General features: G+C 29.9%; 1 protein-coding gene across 1 annotated transcript; it reads right to left on the bottom strand.

Annotated features, from left to right (window-relative positions):
- Window positions 1-18,317: 18,317 nt before the first annotated feature.
- On the bottom strand, window positions 18,318-24,433 carry LOC142333761 (uncharacterized). The gene is made up of 2 exons (XM_075381249.1): window positions 24,362-24,433; window positions 18,318-20,422 (listed from the first exon to the last, which is right to left on the bottom strand). Exon 2 carries the CDS (start codon window positions 19,946-19,948, stop codon window positions 18,473-18,475), a length of 1,476 nt encoding a protein of 491 aa, XP_075237364.1. The 5' UTR covers window positions 19,949-20,422; window positions 24,362-24,433; the 3' UTR covers window positions 18,318-18,472.
- Between the last annotated feature and the right edge of the window lie 428 nt (window positions 24,434-24,861).

Here is a 24,861-nt window from a genome sequence, read left to right as displayed (position 1 = left end):
CAGATTTGTATCCATTAGTATTCAAATTCGTAACTTTTACTAGGATTTGAACCTCTGAGTCTTCAGCGAATCTCAGTTGTTAATTTAAGACGAGTTTACCACTAGACAAGTAATTTGAATTCGATTTCTTATCCTTTTACCACTGATTATCTATATAACTAGGTAGAGGATCCCATGCATTGGAATTAGAAAAATCTGAAACATCAACTAAGCACCACCAACTACCAAATGAGTGGCTAGAACCAAATAAAAACTGCACATGTGCAGAGATGTTGTAAGAGCTGGGATAAAACAACATTTTAAACCGATGCAATTGAAGTGTTTTGTTTTTTAATAGTCCCTTATTTTTATTGCTTTAAAAAACAATTGATTGTGAAAACTTGTAAATTGAAAATAATTTTGTGAGTAAAAATCGTGCAAAAGTGTGTTTTGTAAAACAAATTATATGAAATTGGATAATTTATCTTTCTAAGTACAATTTAAGATTTGAGGCTATAACAATGTAAGAATTTCAGAACTTGTGTAATCATAGTAAGTAGTTTTTCATTAATAAAAAGTATTTTTTAAATATATACATAAGAAGTCATAAAACTAATGTCCAATTCAGGTAAAATTGATATCGACTTAGTAATTGATTTATGAAAAAATTGAGGTATGGATATTTATTTATTTGATCGTGTATTATATTTCAATCTATAATTAACAAATTTAAACCTCGTATGAAATAATTTCGATCAGATGAGAGATTTCCAACTTTGGGTCATAAATATGGGCTACTACTCAAAAAGGAAACCATTAAAAAATCATGTGTTCACAAAATTTTTTGGTCGTGTATGGAATTTAGAGACCAGTTTTTCCTTTCCGAAAAGGCAGCACACCGACGATATTTAACGGTATTAATCAAATTGTTTATCCCGTTATAAATTATCGAAAAATACAAGATATGAACAGTGAAAATCTGATTTTGCAGCAAAACGTAAGTTGATCCAATGTTTTAATGTATCATTTCGTTAAAATATTATGATTTAATTTATATAAATAAAGAAATTGTTCCCAAACTCCCAAAATATTTAATTATGATTTGATGACTGTCGTGGCAAAAATTCATCCATTAACTGCTAAAAATACATTTTGGCTAGAAAGAATGTTCGCAGTAAAAAGAAAATAGTTTCTACGAAACAAGTTATAAAAATTCTCACTAAGGTTCGTGTACTTTAAATGGATAACAAGACATTACCGCAGAGTTGAACCCTCACATGTATAAAAATATGCAACCAGGTCAAAATGCTGGAATATGCTTCAATATCAACATTTAATTGCATTTTACGCCATAAGGTCCTCTTAACTATTTATCTAAAGAACAGTGCCATTTACTCATATCGGGATAAGTATCGAAAGTGTTCGAATAAAATTTATCGATTACAACCTTCAAATACAAAATTCGATGCTGCTCTTCTCTACCCAGCAATGCTAAGTTGGGCCGCGGCGGCACACAGAAAATGATTTCAATTACTTGTTGACGGGTTGGTAAGGTTTGACTTCCAACAAATTGTAACCAGTTCCACTGATATTACAGCTATTAAGTTTATTATCAGCAAAAATATAGAAATAAATCGAATACTTTACACCGAGATTGTAAAAAAATGTGATCTAATAATCTTTTTGTTATAAACAGAATTTAAATTATTTCCCCCCAAAAAATAGAAAATTATTGCATCGGTAGACAAATTTTTTCTAAAAGTATCCTGAATATTTGTTTATTACGGAATACTTTTCAAATAATGTTTTTCTATCATTTTAATACTTTAAAAAATTCAGGCAATAACGAAATAACAGTTTTATTTCCAAATCAGCTTTAAAATTTGATAACTGCCCACATAGTAATGGTTTTATTGTTTGAATTAAATATTACATTATCATAATATAAGCTTTTGAACAGTACTAACTCATAGCGTAAATAGTTTGTAATTTTCAAATAATTGTGGACATTATTTGACATTTTATGCAGTAGAAGTTTCTTAGCGTAAAAATGTATTTTACAGTTCCCTTACTAATCTATACATACTTCTTTCTATGTTTCAACTGCTGTTGGTCTTTCAGATATTTTGTTTTGTTTTTGAAAAAACCTCGTGTCGCAAATACATCTAGTCTCCAGCTGTTTGCACGCACAGCTTTATCCTTTTTTTTAGTTTACTTATTTGAAAGACGTAATTTTTTAATTAATTTGTTGGCCACGTCGTGCGCTAGTGACATTCATCTAAGTCGTACTTGTATTATGGGGGTGTCGGTTTGTAAAGTTAATAGCTTATTGTAAGCGAGTTACGGAAATTTTTTATTTCGTTGTGTAAGTATTTTGATTTAATTTTACCACTGTTATTTTATTCAATGTAGAATGGCTATTATAACCTATAATTTGATACGAAGCATTTAAAAAAAAAATTGTACTGTTTAGTGTAATATTTAATACTTGTATATGTATAGATTCTTTATGGGCATACTGTTCATTTTTTTTGAAAATGAAGAGACTGGTTGAAACTGCTTTTGAAATCCATAATTTCTATTTCATTTTTGTCCTATTTTAACACTTGTTGATTTATACGTGCCTGCCAAACGTTCTATTCCAAATTCAAATCTAGATTAATTAAGTGCATTAAATATGCAAACCAACCCCTTTTCATTGCAATCGTGTCATAATTTATAAAACTTATGAGTATAATAATAATTCTTAACTTTAATTTCAATATGTTAGGCTTCCAACCAAATTTATAATCTATAATTTGGCCTAAATTTTTAGTGGAATCGGTTCACAGATAATATACACATACAAGAGTGTTTATGATACTTTGCATAGAAGGTCACTCCTTCCCTATCCAGGAAATTAATAAAGCTAAATTTACTTTTACTAAGAACTAATTTATTATTGTAGAACTAACTTCTGATTCTGTTGTATTTTCCCACTTTACAGCATTATTCTATGACAGTATCAACCGCAAAGAAGAGACATTTCCTTCTGAAATTTTCATTACATAAGTTATTAATGAATATTAAAAACAGAGAGGACAGCACCCTGCGAAGTGCCACATGATACTACAATCCAATCTCTTAAATTGTCACCCCAGGTTAATCCCTATTCTTTCCATTTTAGCCAGGAGGATTTTGTGAGTGACTATATCAAATGCTTTTCTTTATCTAAGAACAAAACTAAAAGGTTTTTCCCTATATTTATGCTGCTGTATGTCTTTAAAATAGTTCACCTAGTACCAATTCAGCACTTGTATTCTTTATGAATCCAAATTGACTCATACTAAAAAAATTGTTTTTATTGAGAAAATTTAGGGTAATTATTTATTTGAGGTGCCTCACCCAGAAAATTCATTTAAATATAATATTTATTCATTTAATGATGTATTTTGGGTGTAAGAAAATAGAAAATTAGTAAAAATTTACATAGTGATGCAAATAACACAATGAAAATTGAATAAAATACTTTTATCATAGTGAAACATATTTAAAGATATAAACATGAAAACAAATTAGATTTTGTTAAGAAGAATCAGATTGCGATGATACTTCAGCTGAATCATCACATCCGATTTGCCGAATCAATGTGTATCTCACTTATAATCCACCATAAATGGTGAAATCATGTTGTATAATCACAGTACTTACTGTTAAATAAAAATTCAGCCATATGTCCGTGGAAATGGTGTTTGGAATTTTCGTAATGCAGCACATATTTGGTGGCTTTATTACACACCATATTATAGAGAAACGTAAAATAACAGGTAATTCTAACCTAGCGGTGGCTAACCATGTCTCGGCGTATTGTGAAGTGACTACATTACACTGTTTACTTTCATATTTCTTATGTTTGTTAAGTACACAAAGGCATTTTCTACTATGGAAAATGTGTCTTATTTTCATTCAGCTTCATTTCATTATTACACAATTGACATTGTCTGTGTTTCAGCAAAATGATTGTAAAAAAATTGTCTCACATTATCAACCGACTGAGAGAATTCAATAGGTATAGTAAATGTAAATTAACCATTTTTACATATACATTTCAGGTCCAAGAGATTTTTTTTCATACATTGCAGTTCACTCTACTTGCTGAACACTGTAAATTCTATAAAGAAAACTCACAAAAATTAGACGCCGTGTGAGAATAGCAGACAAAAATGTAATGTAATGAATAAGTTATAAATAATAAAATAAGTATAGTGAATAAGAAAGAATTCTACATTATCCAGAGGTGAGATTCTGCATTATCGAGTGTATTGATATTCAAATATATACTTTTCCGACAATTCATTTTCATCATAAAATACATTTCAAAAGATTTTACAATGATTTGATTTGTTTTTTTGTGATTTTGGGGCACCTCAACTAAATAATTACCAAATTAAGTAATATTTATTTTATGATTCGTACTATTATTTTAGAAAGGACAGGGACCAAAGATATCTGTCAGTATTTTCCATTTCTGTTGAATCTCCTGTTTTAAAACCTGATAATCGACATTTTGAGTACTTGTGGGAAAATACCAAATTCAAAACTTTTATTAATGATAAATTCCAATATATGTACAATATTTTTAACACTTTTTTCTTTATTTATAGAATTCGATGTATATATTATCATGTACGCTTGATCTTTTACTTGTCAAGGAGAGAATAATCCTTTCAACCTTCTCTTTACTAGTCTGAGATATAAAAAAGATCCACATAGGTTTTATCCTGTTGCCAACTACATAATTATGACAGATTGCCATAAGGTTTAGGTGTTAATTTTCCTGGTAATCCTGCAAAATATTCTCTAAATACATTGGCAATTACCACTTAATCTGTAATATTCCTTTTGTCCTTGTTAAAGGCACATTGAGTTTGCTGTTTTTTTGTCTTTGTTCCTATAATATTATTTATGGCTTTCCACATGCCTTAATTATTACCTCTATTAGTGTCCAGAATGCCCCTATAATAAACATCAAATCTATGACTGATTGCGATAAGTAGATACACAGTTAATTTATCGTAGTATTTTCATAATTTAGTATCAAATGACCTACCACATAATTTAGTCAATGTTTTAATTCTGTTTTTTGAAATGCTAATAATCTTATTGTTAACCATAGTGTAAGTAATCAAAGTACTTTTCTGTTTTACACCCCCACTTATTTCAAATTTTTTCAAATAAATATTACTTAATATAGCATGTTTTATTGATGAATAAAGCATTAGTGAATTGCCATAGTAACCCATAATTCAATAAAAATAAATCATTGCTTGTTTATGCCGTTTAGCGTAAAGTTTCCGTTATTTTCAATGAATTCTAAGCTAGGTTGGGTCCTGTTGTTTGTTACAGGCATGTTAAATTTTACTATGTTTCGCATTTTTGGGCTTGTCATTTGTACCTGTTTGATTATTTGTTCTCGTGTTCGACACTTCTGGCGCCAACCAGACTGTCTGCCTCCGTCATTCTTAGTGACCGCATCCATTCATGTCTCGAATTATTTTTTGGCTACCCTTTTCATACACCCGTTATTCTTTTGTTCCCATACTAATACATGCACACATCTCTTGTTTTTTACACACACTCTCTCCTGTCCACTACCTGGATCTGGTTTCCCCCTCTTTTCTTTCACCCCATCTTTTCGGCAGAGTAGATCCAACATTCCTCCAGTACAGTCGCCTATGGCCATATTCTCCTGCAAACTTTGTGATAATATTCTCATCCAAGCAGAATCTCCAAACTCGTCGCTACATATCTGAGATGCTACGTATTGTTCTACCACTAAACCACGTCACACCTCTGTATTCCTGATACACCAGTGCGGACTACGCCCAGGATTACTGTATGTGTTCATGTACCTTCATTCACGAGTTTGTATCTTGATATTATTTGTGTGCTACAGGCAAGTTCAATTTTCATTATTACGTTAAACAGTTATTTTATCATTGAAATTTGTGGAACATTCAGTTCATCATACCTTATGCCTTTCGATTTCAAGTTTAGTTAAAATAAAACCATTTATTCACTTAAGTGCAATCATGATAGGTGGCTTACCTATTTTACATGTTTAATTATTACGATTTGTTATTGTAATTAACTCTATAATTTATTTATGTAACTTGTTGATCGCCGAGATTAATTCTTTGCTACTTATGCACTGTATTCATAATAATTCTCGTAAATTAACCTAAAGCAAATTACTCCTGATGTGCAGGTATGTTTTAGGGCTTTGTAATTTTTGTATTTTCAGGAATGCTTATCTATCAAAATAAACTCCATTTATATTATTACTTATTTTAATGTGATTATATTGTAATTAACGCCTTCTATACTGAAATTATTGTAATTAATGTTTTCTAAGCTAATGAGATCTGTTCATTGCTAATTTTCATAGTCCAGTATATGTTAATAGTGCAACTGTTTTCCAGTTCCACTTTCTATTGATGTTATGTTTTAAGTATCTAATTTGAAATTAAGGTGTTTTATGTTCTCTTATTTTCAGGCTTTGTTACATTGTGTATTTAAAAAATGTTTATTCATGTATTTTTGCATTTAACATCATTATTCATATGTTGATTCAGCTGATATGTTAAGTATCATTAAGTTATGTAATTTCATAACTTCCTTTTATGTTTTAAGGTTATGATTATAACATAAGTTCATTTGTTTCACTTTCAATAAAGTCCAATTTCTTTTGGCAAATACTAGCTGTGTGTTTTTTGTTAACTTTACCCAACATTGCTGCTTATTATTATAAATATAATCAAACCAAACATAACTTACGCTCGCTAGGTTAAGTTTGCGCATAATTACAATAATTACTGAATAATATTATTTAAATATCAAAACATTATTCTTAATTACTCAAGGGTAGAAAGTGCAGGTTAAATTTGGTTAGATTATATTTATAATTTCTCTGCAAATCCTGCCTGTATTGTACTTTTTTATTTTTGAAAATTAGGACCCGTCTATTTCTGCCATTATTCCTGGACCACTTATATCATTTTTGGGTTTTTTAATAAATGTTCACACACAACTCTCCCTGGTACATTTTCCAATCCGTTATTGTTTCAATTGACATTAACTGATGTTTGCTTCGCTCCCTATCCTTGACCAACATGCTGTATTAAGTAATTTTTATATGAATAAGTACAAAAAATGTGGGAGGTTGTAAAACAAAAAAGAAGTACCGTAACCTATTTTGTACATTCAGAATTTCTGTTTTTTAATCTTGCCTCTATAAATTATTCTATTTACAGTAGTATTAGATTTTTTAAAGATCTTTTGAATATTATTCAAAGTAATCCGGTCAAATATTTTTAGTCGTTCATTAATTTTATTCTTATCAACATCTTAAATATTACACAAAGTACTCCGGTCAAATATCTGTAGTCGTTCATTAACTTTATTGTAATCAATATATCCTACATATTTATACGTTATACTATCTAAACTGTTACATAATTATTTATCTTGAACTTAATTAGACACAAGCTGTTTATAAAATCGTATTTTACTCTTTTTATAGTCCACTCATTGTTTTAATAAATATGATTCTTTTCTGAATTATGAGCATTTATTTCACGCTATTCGAATTGTGAAACAATTAATTAATTAATCAAACCTTTTGGTCCAACCGATTAGCAGTTCTTGTCGCCTGTTAACTGGTCTGGTACGTGATGTTTACCTAATATTTAGTAGCTAGGTTGCTCCGTCTCATTCTATTTATCATTAATTTCATTCCTATGCTGTCAAACTTTCCTTACTTACTATTTAATTTATTTGTTTCCTAGTTTACTGATCTTATAATTTTATTTATATGGTCGTCATATTCAGATATTATGAATACAATCCTAACCTCATACTATTTATTTTTGTACTAAATTTAAGTTGATTTTATAGTAACGTTTTACTATAAAATCAATATGGATAAAAACGAAAAATCCAAACTTATTAAACATAGAGGCCTAATTAAAGGTAGTTTAACCAGAATCAACACATTTTTTGATTCCAAAAACCATTCCAATACCCAATTACTGTATACAAAATACCGGACATTCAAAAGGATTTTAATAGTATTCAAAGTAAATTAGAAATAGAAGACACAGTTGACCATACATCTTATAGAATCGATTTTGAAGATCTTTATAATTTATTTTCCCGTTTTGAAACAATATTAGGCATAGGATTATTAAGTCAAGTCAAACAAGAACCGCAATTGAGTACAATCCATGACAATAACGAAACTTTAGTCCAATCCAACCAATCACACAACGATTATTTTCATTTACCAGCAATAAAGATACCATCGTTTTCCGGTGATTATACCAAATGGTATCATTTTAAGGATACATACGAAGGCTTAATAATAAATAACAAGTCTTTTAAGTAACATTCAAAAATTTCATTATCTCCTTGCCTCTCTCGAGGGAGAGGCTAGAGAACTCATACAGAACATTACAATTACAGACGTTAATTTCAACCACTCATAAGACACTATCTGATCGTTACGACAATAAAAAACTAATTGTCACTAAGCATGTTAAAATATTATTAACAATGCCATTAGCTAACAAAGGCACATCAGCTGAATTGAGACACATTATCAATAATGTAACTAACAATAGAAATGCTATTCTAGCATTAAAGGTACCTATATTTCATTGGAGGAATTTTATTAACTCAACTAATTCTTGATGATAGACTTGATAAATCCACTCGTACTACATTTGGGTCAACTTGTGACGAACATGAGATTTCTAGCCTGGATAAAGTAATTAAATTTCTCGAGAGGAAATATCAAACAGAACAATTAGTAAAAAATTGTTTGACTAGCGAAGCATTTTCACAACCGATAAAGAGCGTTCAAAATGTAAAGTCTCACCTTAAAACCACTAAATTGTCCTATGTATCGACAAATCAAGATTGTAAAATTTGTAGCAAACCTCATTTAATTTATAAATGTCCTAAGTATTTGTCATTACGGCCAAATGAACGATTTAGTTTAGTTAAACATAACAATCTATGCACTAATTGCTTAAGATCCAATCATGCTTACAAAGATTGTAAATCAACATCTGCATGTTTTAAATGTGCAGCCTGGCACCATATCAGCCTTCACTTCTATGAAGCTCAACCTAAAACTAAACGGATACCGCAGCAAGAAAATATCTGCAACAAATCTGACGAATACCAACCTAAGACCAGTTATCATGCGTTTCACAAGAAACAATCTCAAATCTTACTTGCCACTGCTATCGTAAAAATTCGAGATGAGTCTGATAACCTACAAGTTTGTCGAGCACTTCTTGACAGTGGTTCTCAAGTTAGTTTTGCAACAGAACAACTAATGCAGCAATTAAAATTAAAGCGTTTTAAAAACGTCCCAATTGAATCATTTAACAGCCTTGCCTCAGAATCTAAATATAGTGTATTTATTCATATAGAATCAGTTCATTCTAATTTTGCTATGAATTTAAATTGCAATATTTTACCAAAAATAACTACTAATTTGCCCTCATCTAAAATTGATTTTAACCTATGGAATATACCACTAAATCTTAATCTTGCTGACCCAACTTTTAACAAACCACAAAAAATCGACCTATTGTTAGGTGCAGTATTTATGAAAATCATACGTACGTAGTAACTTACTCGTGAAGAAGGCTTTCCCGTCCTTCAAAATACCAAATAGGATGGTTCATTAGCGGTGAATATTCACCTGGTTCAAATAAGTCCAGTTATAACTAATTATAATTTATTTACTTCACAAAGAGAATCACTAGATCAACAAATGCAGAGATTTTGGCAAATAGAGGAAGTCAGCTTGGTCAGAAGAAGAGAAACTCTGCGGGAAAAAAAATTTGTTGAAAATACCTTACGAGATGAAATGGCCGTTTTATTGTAAAGTTACCGTTAATTAAAGAACCTTCGGCTCTCGGTGAGTCAAAAACTACAGCTCAATCAAGACTAAATCTCTTAGAGAAAAAACTGAAGAATATTTACTGTCAGCTTCCTTTAGTAAAGAAAATAAAGATCGATAGATTAGTTTTATCACATGAAAGGTCTATCAATATCCAACTCCATGGCTTTTCACATGCCTCCGAAAGAGCCTATGGTGCCTGCGTTTACATTCGGTGTATTGACGAATCAAGAAAGGTTACTGTTAAATTGTTAGCTGCAAAATCTAAGGTGGCACCTTTAAGGCAAATATCACTGCCGCGTTTAGAGCTCTGTAGAGCTCTGTGGAGCTCTTCTACTTTCTCGTTTAATAAAAAAAATTATAGAAACAATTTCCATTGAATTTAACAAAATTTACCTATGGACAGATTCCAGTGTAGTTCTTTTCTTGATCAAAAAATGTTCATCAACTTGGGAAACGTTTGTAGCTAATAGAGTAAGTATAATTCAACAAAATACATCTATTGAAGACTGGTATAATGTTTCTGGAAACTGCAATCCTGTAGACCTACTTTCAAGACTTTCATAACGAATTAAAGGAGTTATACAATTTTATCAAACTAAAGGGCTACGATTGAATCTTGTCAATGGCATTTCATACCTCCCCACTCACCACATTTTGGCGGGCTGTGGGAAGCTGCCGTTAAATCGTTGAAATATCATTTACGCCGAGTAGCTGGGAATAATTCCTTAACTTTTGAAGAAATTGCTACCTTATTAGCACAGATTGAAGCTTGTCTCAATTCAAGACCTTTAACCAAATTATCAGGCAATCCTCTAGAAATATCCTATCTAACTCCAGGACATTTCCTTATAGGAGAACCCTTAACAGATATTCCTGATCCTGACTTAGCTGTTAACAGGTTGAACCGATGGCAATGAGTCCAGCAAATGACTCAACAAATATGGCAGAATGGTCAGCTGATTACCTTCAACAACGCCAGAAGTGGGCAGCTGAACAATCCAACCTCAAGGTCGGTGACGTCGAAGATTAATTTACCACCTTTGTGATGGAAGTTAACTGTAGTCAAAGAGACTCATCCTGGTTCTGACAAATTTGTTCATGTTGTGACATTACATAATAATCAAGGTGTCTTTAAGAGATCGTTCAATAAGCTTTGCAAATTACCAGTGTCAGATAATCCTGAATAACTTTGTGTATTTTATTTTACTCTGTTTAACTATTTACAAGTGTCCAGTTATGCTATTTTTATGCCTGTATCTTTAGTGATTATTTTCTTTTTTTTATTATTTTACCAATGATTTTATTGTTTATCATTGAACATTTTAGATAAATTCTTAGTCTTATTCAAAAAATAATTACAAAAATATATTTTTTGGTGGCCGGTATGTTTGCGCTAATACTGTCACTCAAGTAGTGGGGGTATACGCGCAAGACTAGCTGGACCAGTCAGTCGTTGCACAATATCAGCCGTGTACGCAACTCGCTCGTCTAGCGGCATTATTAACAATTTTATATCTCATTTGTTGTATTTTTTTATGTGACTTATTTTCATTTCACGCAAGTCTCTTTATGAACATGTATAAATTCGTATTTTACTCTTTCTATAGTCCTTTCATTGTTTTAATAAATATGATTCTTGTCTGAATTATGAGCATTTATTTCACGCTATTCGAATTGTGAAACATCCATAATTCGTCAAACACAAGCTATGATTGGTAAATGTTAAATAAATGGAATACACCCGCTTTGTATATTAGCTCTTGTTTCACTCTAACAAATGCATGATCTGTGCGTGACCTTGACTCATTATTTATGCTTGTATACTCTTATCAATAATACTACAAAAACCAGTATTTTCCAGCAATAATTAAACAATCGTATGATTCATTGGTCATTCCAAGCAAATCCACATTTATGTATTGTACAATGATAATTGTAGGAAATCATAATCCCAATTACTTTAATAATTATACTATAGGATGAAACTCACTAATATGTTGAATTGAACAAATCTTCCTCATTGTTAAGCCAATGAAACCATAAAAATTCACATAAATAAGAATCAAAAAAACTTTATTAGCAATCATCAAAGATTGCATCATTATTGTATATAATCTGTATATTTAACATTAATTAAACGAGGTTAGCGAGAGTAGGTTAAGTTGATGTATGAACGACTCATCATATATCGCAAAAAAAATAAAAAACTTTTTTGTTTGAAAATTCTGAAAGAGTATTAAATACTGTTTATTAACTATATTTCAGATAATTATACAGTTTCATTAATTTTTTCATAGTATTACACTAATACACATTGGTTTGTGCCATATTCCCCACTACTAACAAAACCTTTCAAAGCACACATAAATGTTGAATTTTGCAACTCTGTACAATTCATTAAATAGATTTGCAAATATGTCAACAAAGGAAAAGTGATATTTCTGTTTTTGGAATATCAAGTGAGAATCAATCTGTTGATGAAGTCAGTCAGTATCAAATGGGACAGTATAGTAGTATATTAGTAGCGATAAAGGATTGTGATGGTCATTTCTAATACATGAATGACACCCAACTGTTTATTTAGCATTTCATCGTGAAAATGGCCAATGTGTTTATTTTACAACAGATAATGTACGATAAGTGCAGCAAGATCACCACAAACAACTTTTTTTTTTTTATTATGTCGTAATGTTGTTACATTTGTCAAAACATTGTTATACTGTGAAATACCAGCATTTTGAATGTCAGTTGCATTTTTTTTTTCATAATTTTCTGTATCTGATTAATAACAATAAGTTATTTGGTGGAGTTAATGTGCTCCTTTTTGGTGATATAATGAAGCTGCCACCAGTCAAAGGCCGTTGGTGTTTTGCTGAACCTTCTTCATGTGAAGCAGAAATAAATCTGAGGCATCAGTTTTCATTTTGTGAGCTAACAATAAACATGAGACAAAGAAATGATTTGAAGTCCATTGATTTATTAAATATCTTGCTTTTTGGCAAATTATAACTGCCCAGTTGGAAATGCTTTGTGAAAGAAGGAGGTTATCTTTAACTGATGAATTTGCAGTTGGAAATGATGTAAGAATATTTCTAACTATTAAATTCGTTGATGAATATAATCTTAGTATAAATAATATATCAGATAATAGAGATTTTATTATTTATTGTATTGATGAATCACAGGAGGCTGCAACATTGGGAAAACTAAATTGGGATAAATAAGATAAAGTTCATTGTAATGTCGTCAATAATCGTTGTCGACATTAGAATGGAATCGAAGTTATCTTTATCGGCTATGTATAATTGTTTTATAATGCTCTTGACCTTAGCGGTCGTATTGAATTTATTGTTCAATAATAATTTAATCTATATTTAGCGTTTTGTTTGCCGGTGAAATCATTACTTCCGATACATTTCGGAAGTAATTTCATTTTAATGACGGATCTGCAGATCCGTCATTATCTTAGGTAATGTATCCTCACTCACCTGGTTATAATAATGCTGTAACGGTATTTGATTACCGAACGAACAAGGTATGGAGGAATAATTAATGGTAGAGTGGTGCCTTTACCGTCGTACCAGTTACTCACCTCATCACACGGATTGTGCAGATGCAGTTCAGTGTGTATCATGGGATTGTCTGAAGCGTAAGTATATTGGCAATTAACGCCCTGATATTTGTTGCCAAGCCCGTACGCAATGCCCACCAGCATAAACTGTTTGGTTAGCGTTCGAAATCTGAGCACTGTATGTCACAAACAATAGCCTAAAACCTATAGGTTGTACACTACACTGCACATTCTTCACTTCCGATGTGATGGGTAAATTCTTGAATTCGGCCGGGGACAGGTACCATGGCAGAATGTCGACAGGAACGTAAGCGAACGGCTATTAATACCAAAGGACTGGATAGATGCAGGGTGCAAAGGGCGGATAATTCTTAATAAGGAGTATACTGTTACATTTTATGTATGGGAAATTCATACCTTGATAACAAGGTATAAACTTCCTCTAAAGAGGACAAGGTCCAATAAGAGCTTCAGTAGCATTTTTGAGATCTGTTAAACAAACCTGCAAATCAATTTCTGATTAATAATTTACATCCATTCTTTCTAATTAGATACTTACGATTAATCATACATCTGAAGAATACATGAGCTCTAGCTGCTTTCAATTAATGAAACTTAATAAGTAATGGTACTTAATGTTTCTTCACGTTTGATTAGTGTTTTACCTTCAAACATCAAAAAATAAACTGCTATGTAGCACCAAATTCTATCATCAGATATTAAATGTCATATCATATGAGCAGGTCTTTCCTTAAACACATTTGATACAGAAAATGAATATTTAAATAAATAACTGTTGGACCTAGAATTTGTGTGTGGTTTACACTAGTAATCATACTCTGGTATTTCATTAAGTGTACCTAATTTTTTTTAATATAGGATTTTTCATCCTTTTTTATGATGGTTAGTGGTCGCTGATCAATGAACAGTAATCTGTGTTCAATGATATTAATCGATGGTGGTGATTATTATTTATTATGTCGAGGCAAAAAAACAAACTAATGTTTGTTGTGTATTTCATATCTTTCTCAGCATTGATATCTGCACCAGAATCTATCAACAATTCCTACACAGTCATATCTTTCATTAACATCTAAACCTATTTCTAATATGTCTTTTATTAAATTTGCATTTATTTTACTCTTTATAGATTGTAATAATGATGAAATATCTGTAGTTCCAATAGTGTTAAAACTTAAAATAACACCGGCTACATAAAATATGATTCCGTCATATTTATAGCGTGGAAAACAGGTACAATTGGAAGCACATTTCCTATATGAAGTAAGACTCCTTTCAAACTTGTCTTGGAAGCATCTATAAACAATCGCGATTCTTTTGTTTTATGTTCACATTTCAGATATTTCATAATTCCATCAATATCTGTGGAAAAGCCTGTATTATCCTTTGAAAAAACAAACAGTAGTAAATGTTTTTCACGACTGCCATAAGCAGATGTTTTGACATTTTCCTGCAGTAGATACCATTCACAGTAATGGTATCTACAGACTATAGAGTTTGGAAGTTAGGAGCTCTGCTTTCTTTCAGTCCATCTGATTAATTTGGTGGGTGGTAAATATTCATCATTTTCAGTAACTTGGTCTGTTTCTAAATTCCCTCATCCTTTACTCTTAAGTTTATCTTCCTTTGGCCTTTGCGGAATAGGTATGGCCTTTTCATCATGTGATACAGGTCTAAAACCTGATGGTATATTGGGGTATGTGTTGTCTTTGACGGCTGGTCTCATGCAGGCAACTCTTTTCCGCAGTCTTCCAAGAATTTCTCGGTAAACATATTGATTTACAATCTGTCCTACAGGCAAAAACTCCTTATGGACAATGCCATTACTATCAAAGAAACAAATTAGCATGGTTTTGATTTGCTCATTTGGGATGTGGTGAGTTTGAAGTGTACCACTCCTTGCTTTGGTGTTTTATTTCTGGCTCGTACTCAAATATCCAAGATTCATCACCAGTAATAACATTTTTTAGAAAATCAGGACCAATTTCAATTCACCATAGCAGATAAACGGCACACTTCCACCCTGTTGTTTTTTGATACCAATTTTGGACAACATTTTTTCATTCCAATTCGTTTGTCAAAATTTGATGGATTGTGGTACGGTTCAAATTCAGTTGTTCTGCAATCATTCTGACAGTTAATCGCCGGTTGTGTCGTATCAAGTCTCCGATTTGCTCAACATTGTTGTCACTTTTTGATGTTAATGTTCGTCCAGAAAATGGATCGCCTGCAACTGATTCCCAGCCATCTGAAAATGCTTTAAACCAACTAAAGACTTGGACTCGTGACAGAGCGTCATCTCCATACACCCTTTTCAATTTTGAAAAAGTTTCAGTAGCATTTTCAAAGAGTTCAACACAAAACTTGATTCCACAACGTTGCTCATAATTGGCATCACTCATTTTTGTAACGCACAACAAGAACTCGTTTCATGAAAAGTTTGTTTACATCTCATGTTGCAACAGTAGATTAAAAATACCTAATATAAATCCGCAGCTCATATGTTTACTAGTAACTTTACAGTGTTGCCACTTTGGCTGTCAAAAAAAACTAGTCTCATTACTTTATTTACAGATTTTGTATTTTTTATTTAGAAAATTTTGTTAAGCATCATAGATATGAATTACAAAAACAAATCTATAAAAATGCATTTCTTAAAAACTGAGGGTGATAGGAATTTAAGAATTTTTGACATTTAGCAGTTGTTTTATTATTTCAGTTGTAGTTTTTCAGAAAGCAAAATCATTGTCCCATAAATATGAAAAATAGATCAAAGTTGGTTAATAAATGCAGCATTTTATTAAACATAATAATAGTTTTTATTAATTAATAAGTGTAAGAAAGTTGTAGCTGTTATAAAAATATATTTTTGTTGCAGGCGAGTATAAAAATAGATTTTATTATTAATGACAATTATAAGACATTTTCTTTATAAAAAAAAAACATATTTTATTAATTAATAAATAGAAGTGGAAGACCGTACCACACTTTGATATTTTTATCTCATGAGGTAATTTTACAACTATAAAACTATTTTATGTACAAAATTTATGCTGCTTGGTCCAACTGATTATTATCTAGTAAAGGATTTACTTTTAATTGACAACTAAAGTAGATATTTCTTACTATAATTTTTATAATTATGAAAATTTCACTGAATATATGTTGATGAAAAAAAAATATCCAAGGTACAGTATAACTTTGTGAAAATTATATTCATTGATCATGGTGATTTTAAATTTGTAATTTTTGTGGTATTACACCATAACATTTACTTGTTTAAAGGTAATAAAAGAAAAATTTTTTTTTTTCAGTTTTTTATTTACTAAAGAATACTTAATATGTCTACCAATAAAAAATTAGAAAAATGTAATTTACAATAATAAAATTAAATACAAATATGTTGAAACTATTGCATCTAATACAATAATAAGTCATATTCAAGGCGGTCAAAGAAAGAAACAAGATACTTAACAAATAGTTTAATAATGTTGCAGAAAGTTAAACAAACCAAACCATTAATTGTATGAAACACATTTTGTTTGTTTTGTTTAATTTTCTACTACATTATTTGCTTCTTATTTTCTTTGACCAACTTGCTAAATTTAGCTACATTGAAATAGTAGTATCTCAGAAATAATAGTCCAGTCATCAGAAATAAAAACCAAAAAAATAAATCTACAATATCAGTCGTTACTCAAATTGTACTCATAACATAATAGAATAATTGTTTCAAATCAAAACTATAATGAAACAAGCAATAAATTAACAACATGTACATCATACAAATATTTAGAAATACAATGCAATATGTCATAATTAAGAAAGACGCATTGACATAATTGATCAGAATGTTCAACACTACAATTATCCAAATCAGCTTCATATTTCTTAGGGTCATACGATTTAATAATTTTATTTGTTATAATTAATCTGTCCAAAGCATTTATTAAATGTCTTTTACTTAAATCTATTTTACATTTCTTTATTTTCATAATAATTATATCATAATAAATTGAAATAAATCTTTAATTTGTTCATCATTGTAAACACAAAAATTATCAGAATCTGATATCAGATTCATTTCATATTTGCCTAACTTATAACAAAATTTAAAAAAGATAAATTATCTACTATATTTATAGTTTCCATCTTATTTAATTCATGTTTACAATCATAAATAAATAATATAAAATCCATTTTTACTGTAAGGTATCTTTCAATCATGTTAGGAAGAAGTAAAAGTAAATGTTTTATAAATAATTGTGTAGTTGCTTTATTGTACTCCTTATTTTGTAGAAATACCTGGTGACATGTTATTTGTCCATAATAATTTCTTGCGGTAACATCAGCATTATAATATATAATTAAAAAATTGACAAGTTCAGGAATATGAATGAAATGAAGTAATGTATTCGATTTAGAATCTACCAACTTTGGATGACAATTTTTTAACATTGCTTTGATTACTTTAATATATTTTTCTTTACTAGTGCTTTTTAATCTCAAGTGATAGCATATTTCCACATTGTATTTGCCAAAAAACTCAGACAATATTATTTCTTTGAGAATATCTAGGAAACATTTATAAATATCTAAAATTAGTTGTTTCTTTACTAAATCCTTATGATCAAGTATAAGTAAAAAGATAAGATCAACATGCAAAGTAAGTAATTCATGTAAAAATTCAGTATATTCTTCATCAGTCTCTATAACCTCTTTTATACAACATAAAAGTTCAATTATAATTTCTACACATTTTATATTTTTTATAGTATAGAAAAGCATTTTACTTTCACAAAGATATGCCAAATATTTACGAACACTTGCTCCATTATCTAATAGTAAAACCTTAATTTCCTCACACCCTCTTCGTAAAAATGCATGGCATAAAGCTGTACAACCATGATTATCAGTAGCATCTATATAGGCACCATTTTCAATTAATGTAGATATAATTTCTGTTTTAATACTTTTTCACCGTATAATATAGCATACATTATTGGTGTTAAACCTTTGCTATCACAAATATCTACATCAGCACCTTTCTGAATTAGAAAATTCACACGTTCCTTATTACAATTAACATCTTTTAATAAATACAATAAAAGTATATTATCATATTTGTTTATGTTCACTCCATTATCAATAAGTATTTGTATTATTTCTTTAAACATATGAGAACAAATAGCATAATTTAAAGGTGTCAATCCAATATTATCGATTACATTAACATCAGCTCCATGTTCTATGAGTTTAATAATGACATCGATATCACACTCATATTTTATAGCATAAATTAAAGGTGAATACCCTTTGTTATCATGTGCTTTCACGTCGCCTCCATTATGTATGATACTAAAAATAATATTTTTATTCATTTTTAATTTTATTGCAAGCATTAAAAATGTTTCACCATATACATCTTTCACATTAATATTATTTCCATTTTGAATAATTTTGGCAATGAATTTATCATCACTTTTCTTTGCAACCTCTATACTGAACCAAAACTGATTGTAACTACCACTTATTTTACTAATATAAGCTCCTTTACTAATAAGTAAATTAATTACTTCTTGATCATTACAATAGATAACAGCATAATATAAACTTGTTCTGCCATATATATCCATTGCATTTACATTGGCTTCAGCATTAATCAATCTTCCGATATTCTCATTATTGTTATTCTTAATAGCATACATTAAAGGAGTAACTCCACCAGAATCACACTTATTGATGTCTGCACCTAAATTTATCAATTTATTTATTATTTCCACTTTGTAATTTTTATTTATCGCATGTAATAATGGTGTTAATCCATGTCCATCAATGGCATTAACATCTGCACCGTTATCAATAAGTGCTGATATAATTTCCTTATCTCTATTAAGCTTTAAAGCTATTATTAATGGTTTAGTACAATCATTTTCATCGGCGATAAAGTTTAAAATTTCATCATGGTATTTCATTTCATTAACATCTGCACCATTATGAATGATTTCTAAAATACAATCAGCACAACAATTATTATTCAGTGCCAAATATAGAAGACGATTACATATTTCATTCATTCTAAAAGTAGTGATTTGATTATTATAATTAAGCATATTCAAAAACTGTTTAATTCTACTTGGTTTAGATACTACTACATTAGTTAAGACAGTATCACTTAATGTGTATGGCGAGATCTCTAGTCTTCTCTTGGTAAGTTCTAACCACAAATCTTCATCTGCATTTAATGGTAATTTCATTAAAGGTTCTTCCATGGCATTATTTTTGGCATTTATATTTGCACCTGAATCTATCAACAATCTAATAACTGTGATATCGTCACCACTACAAAAATAACTTATTGCTAAATGTAATATTGAATTTCCTTTATGGTCACATATTTCATTAACATTTGCACCCATTTCTAATATTTATTTTATGAAATTTACATTTCTCTTACTCTTTATAGATTTCAATAATGGTGAAACATGTCTTTCATCTTTATCGTTAATAATTCCACCTCTGTCAATCAATCGTCTTATCATTTTGATATCCATACCAAGCCTTATAGCAGCAGTAATAATTGATGGTAAATTATTGGTTATATCAAAAATATTTTTAACATCAAAATAATCCAATAAAATAATCAACATTTCTTTACTTTTTGTCTTATAAAATAAATAATATAATTTAAAATTTGTCATTATCCTTTTGATTTCATCCGTGTTCCTTTCCAATATTTCAACAACTTTATCGACATCATCATCAACAATTCCTTCAACAATATTATCGTAACACATCTTTATGTTATGTTTTGGAGGACCTTGAAATATCTTTAATGTTCTTTTAGACACTTTTGAAACTTCATTACTTCTATCTCAAAACTTTATTACTATCTGAAAAATGAAATAAAAAATATTTTTAATTAAAATTTATTCTATGTATGATTTAATACTAACATGTATGATTTAATACATAATACTGTGGAACATATCGATGACTTCAGTGAAATTTAGCACATTATTCAATCCTGTGCAAGGTTTCTCAATCTTTTTATCTCAGCAAGTGCTTTTTTATTGGAGGGAGTCAGGGGCTTCAAACTGGCGATGGGTGAGGTCCTTGGCGAGGTCCACTTGTCTATTAAACGGGTGGAGGAAACTGTGAAGAAACCAATCTCCATCGCCAATGTAATTGTCGCTCCTGGTCCTAAGCTGGTTAATCCCCTGCTGTCAGACCAGACACTGGCCATCAAAATTAAGGGGGCCGCCATTAAGAAAGTCCTGTATAACCTGGTCAGAGGGCTTCGACAGAGCTAACCCTAAAGAAGGTCCTGACCTTTAGTGGGAAAGGTTCCAGATTTCCCAGGTCACTAACAAAAGGGAATGGCATAATTCTGGTGGCATAATGAGCAGCAGACAGCAAGGCTGCTAAAGGCTGATGTTCTCAAAAAGAACGGGTTGAAGGTTCAGTTACTGGCCGAGCAAAGACCAATTTAAGTTGGTACGATAAATTTTATATTTATGATAGCCATATATGTAGTACAGATGGGGTGCGCCTATCCAATTTAGTTTAATATATGACAAATGAACAGCCGGACACAAAAAGCTACTGGTGGATTTACTAAGCATATACCGTTCACACTGCTAAGTTAGATCTAGGAGCTAATAGGATATTGGTTAATTAAACTGTTTGAGACACAGAAGCGCTTCGTGGTACGGACATTCAGTCTTATGCTTTAGGGCATTTGTTGTCGCTGGTGGTGGCGTGGGAAGGGGGCAGTAGAAGGCCCACAGAAAATTGGGGTTGTTCAGGCAGTCTAGGAAGGTGATAGCTGATTAAAAAAAAGACAAAAATTGTTTTCCGGATATTTCAAACTATAATTAAATATTTACTACAATAGTTCAAAAATTAAAGGGACACCTATATTTCTAATGAAAAAAAAATAATTAAAGCTTGAGAATATTTCAAAAACCATCAAATTAGAAAAAAAAACCAGTGAGAAGAAAAGATTTTCTTCGTATTTGATCGAACACATTGGGAAATTAAATTTTCTCAGTAAACTGTAATAAAATCATTTAAATCGTTTATCATATTTCCCAATCTAAGTAACGTATTGATACAAATAAATATGTTAATTAAAGCGTTCTGATCTAATTATATAAATAAAATTGTAATTCTTTTGAAAATCAATTTTATTAAAAATACTTCAAAATATGATTAAATATGCTTTTTAATTGCTCTCATTTAAAATGTAAGCTTAACTCAGAAATAGGATATACCATGTTTAAAAACAATAACTGCAATTATTAAGATGCTCTCTTAAAAACCGCAATTGCAATTATTATTTTTAACAGATGGCAATATCAAAAATTTTGGGGGCGCTAGGAAATGTTTGATTCCCAATGTAAAGCAGTAAGCGAAAAAGTTTGACTATCAATGCTTTGGGGCGACCGAATGAGGTGGTGGCAGGAGAAATGCCAATATACCAACTTTTATTTAACTCGGAGACCACCATTGTATGGCTTCAGAGGATGAGATGAATGATGACAAGCAATATGTGAAAATGCCATGCCCAACCAGGATTCAAACCCAGGACCTCCGGATGAATACCAACTTAAGTTTATATAAGATCACTGTAAAATAACATATACTTAGTAAAAAAGAATTTCAAACTGCTGAAGTAAAATTTTCAGCATTCTGGCTTTTGGATTAGCCTGTCTCGGTTCGATCCCCTTTATAATCTAACATTTTACATTTTTAATTTTCCTTGTAATAAACATGTCATCACGTATGAGGTCGTAATTTAAAAAGAATTACGGCGTGTTTAGTATAATCAACTTATCAAGCATGGCCAAGTTACTCAATGCAACTAACAAACGCTGTGCGAGGCTTTATAAAAATTTTCTCTTTAACCACAAAATTCTCACAACACTCAGATAATTTAATCATCTATTCGTGCACATCTATATAAGTGCAGTGCAACATTAAACTTCGTCCACTCATACATTTGATGAGACCATACCCTGCGCAACAGTTTAATGACAATGACACATTTAATTACTGTCAAAAGAGTTTTTGAAAATGTTTTTTCAATACTGACCTAAAAATCCAGAATATAAAACTGCTTGGATTTCAATCACAAAATGTGAACAATATAGTTTTGGCAATTTATGTTATATATAATTTTATACAAAGTACATCGAAATTATGGTCTAATTCCAAAAATTTACTAATAAAAACAATGACACCATATACAAAAGTAACTAAAAACTTTTCCGTTACTGAGAAGAAATACATCCAAGATGTTTTTTATTTAAGAAAAAATATTATAAGTAATAAAATAAATAACCTCAACATAAATCATCAATATAAAAACAAATTATAAAATAAAAAATTGATATGTTTACATAGTTAATTTTAATAATTTAAATACAAATACATGAAATGATGTTAACAGAAATACATTAAATAACAGATAAAATCTATAAGAATTCTGTATACAAAAGGCTGACATCAAAGTTGTTATACTTTTCTGGCATTGGTTATTTATTTCTATACATCATAGTGGAAAAATTGTAAAATTTTTTTTTTAAATTCATAAGAAACTGTTTTTAAACTTAATTTGCACCCAAAATATAATGTATTATTTTTTTGGATCCATTCCAGTACTACTAATCTTAGAAGACAAAAAATTTGATTAAAAGAATGTCATTTTTCCAAATTTTGGGAAAGGTGAGAATTTTGGGAAAAATTAAAAAAAAAACATTTTATATATGCATGTACTGAGCTTAATATAAATTAGTTACGTTGGCAAAATTTTGAGAAAATTAAACCCCAAACAACCCTACTCCTGCCGATTTGACCCCGAAATGTTAAAAACAAATCTGCCCAGTATACATATGTCTCTATGCCAAATTTCATCAAAATCAATTTATCTATTTAAAAGTTATTAAGCTTCAAACACGCCAATGTACGTACATAGATACATCATTGATACCTAGTTTTTTTTGGTTTTTTTTAAGGTCTGTAGTGATGAATCGTCGAGAAATGCAACTTTTAATGCTGACCTCTTAAAAACCCATACCCCATTTTTTGAGTGATTACCATATTTTCATTCTTGCAGCATAGCTCTGATGCAAGGAAAACAAAAATTGATGTATTATATTAATATTATTTAATTAAAAACAATATTATTTATTTAAATACAAATACAATAATATTTTGGTGTTGCATTAAATGTAGAACAAAAATACAACAAAATAATTCACAATTCAGCAGAAACCTACAGAGTGTTACTTGATTCAGTTGCCTTACTACAGTTTACAACACTTACGTTTAAATTGCCAACTAAATATTTCTTCCTATAATTTTAATAATTATTAAAATATCAATGAATAAATTTTGAGAAAAAAAATTAGCCAAGATACACTATAAGTTCATGAAAACTATATTCATTTAACATGACGATTTTTGTAACTTAAGTATACTTGTTAATTTTGTGAAATTACACCACAAAATGTACTTATATAGAACTTAATAATTAAGCATCTTTATATTACTACTCAGTGGTAGTAATTCATAAAGATGAAAAAATATAGTCAGTTAACAAGTAACCCAGGAAAGATATAATGATTACAGAATTTTTATTTATTTATTTACTACAGAAAATTTCATGTCTACCAATAAAAAATTAGCAGAAATGAAATTGTAATAAACACATGTTGGAACTATTAAATACGTTGAACCATTACAATTAAGAAGTAATCAAAGAAAATGAGAAGATATATAACAAATAACTTAATAATACTGCAGAAATTTAGACAGACAAAACAAACCTTTAATTATATGAGCCTCAACCTAAACACAGCTACATCAAGAAAGCAGTTTCTTCATCACCCAGTCCTCAGAAATCAAAACCAATAAAATAAATCTACAATACAGGCGTCACTCGTAACATAATAGAATAATTATATAATATCAATACAATAATGAAGCAAGCAATAAATTAACAATATTGTCTTTCGTACAAATATTTAGAAATACAATAAATATGTCATAATTAAGAAAAATATATTCACATATATGATCAGAATGTTCAACACTACGACAATTATTCTTATCAGCTTCATATTTCTTAGGATCATATGATTTAATAATCCTATTTGTTATAAGTAATCTCTACAAAGCTATTAACTGTCTTTTACTTAAATCTATCTTATAGTTATTTATTTTCATAATAAATTGGAAATAGTTGTTCAATTTGTTCATCATTGTAAATACAAAAATTATCAGACTCTGATATTAGATTCATCTCATATTCAGATAATTTACAACA

The sequence above is a fragment of the Lycorma delicatula genome, chromosome 13 (genome assembly GCF_047948215.1).
Source record: "Lycorma delicatula isolate Av1 chromosome 13, ASM4794821v1, whole genome shotgun sequence".
Lineage (NCBI taxonomy): Eukaryota > Metazoa > Arthropoda > Insecta > Hemiptera > Fulgoridae > Lycorma > Lycorma delicatula.
This window is presented reverse-complemented; position numbering and strand designations above follow the sequence as displayed.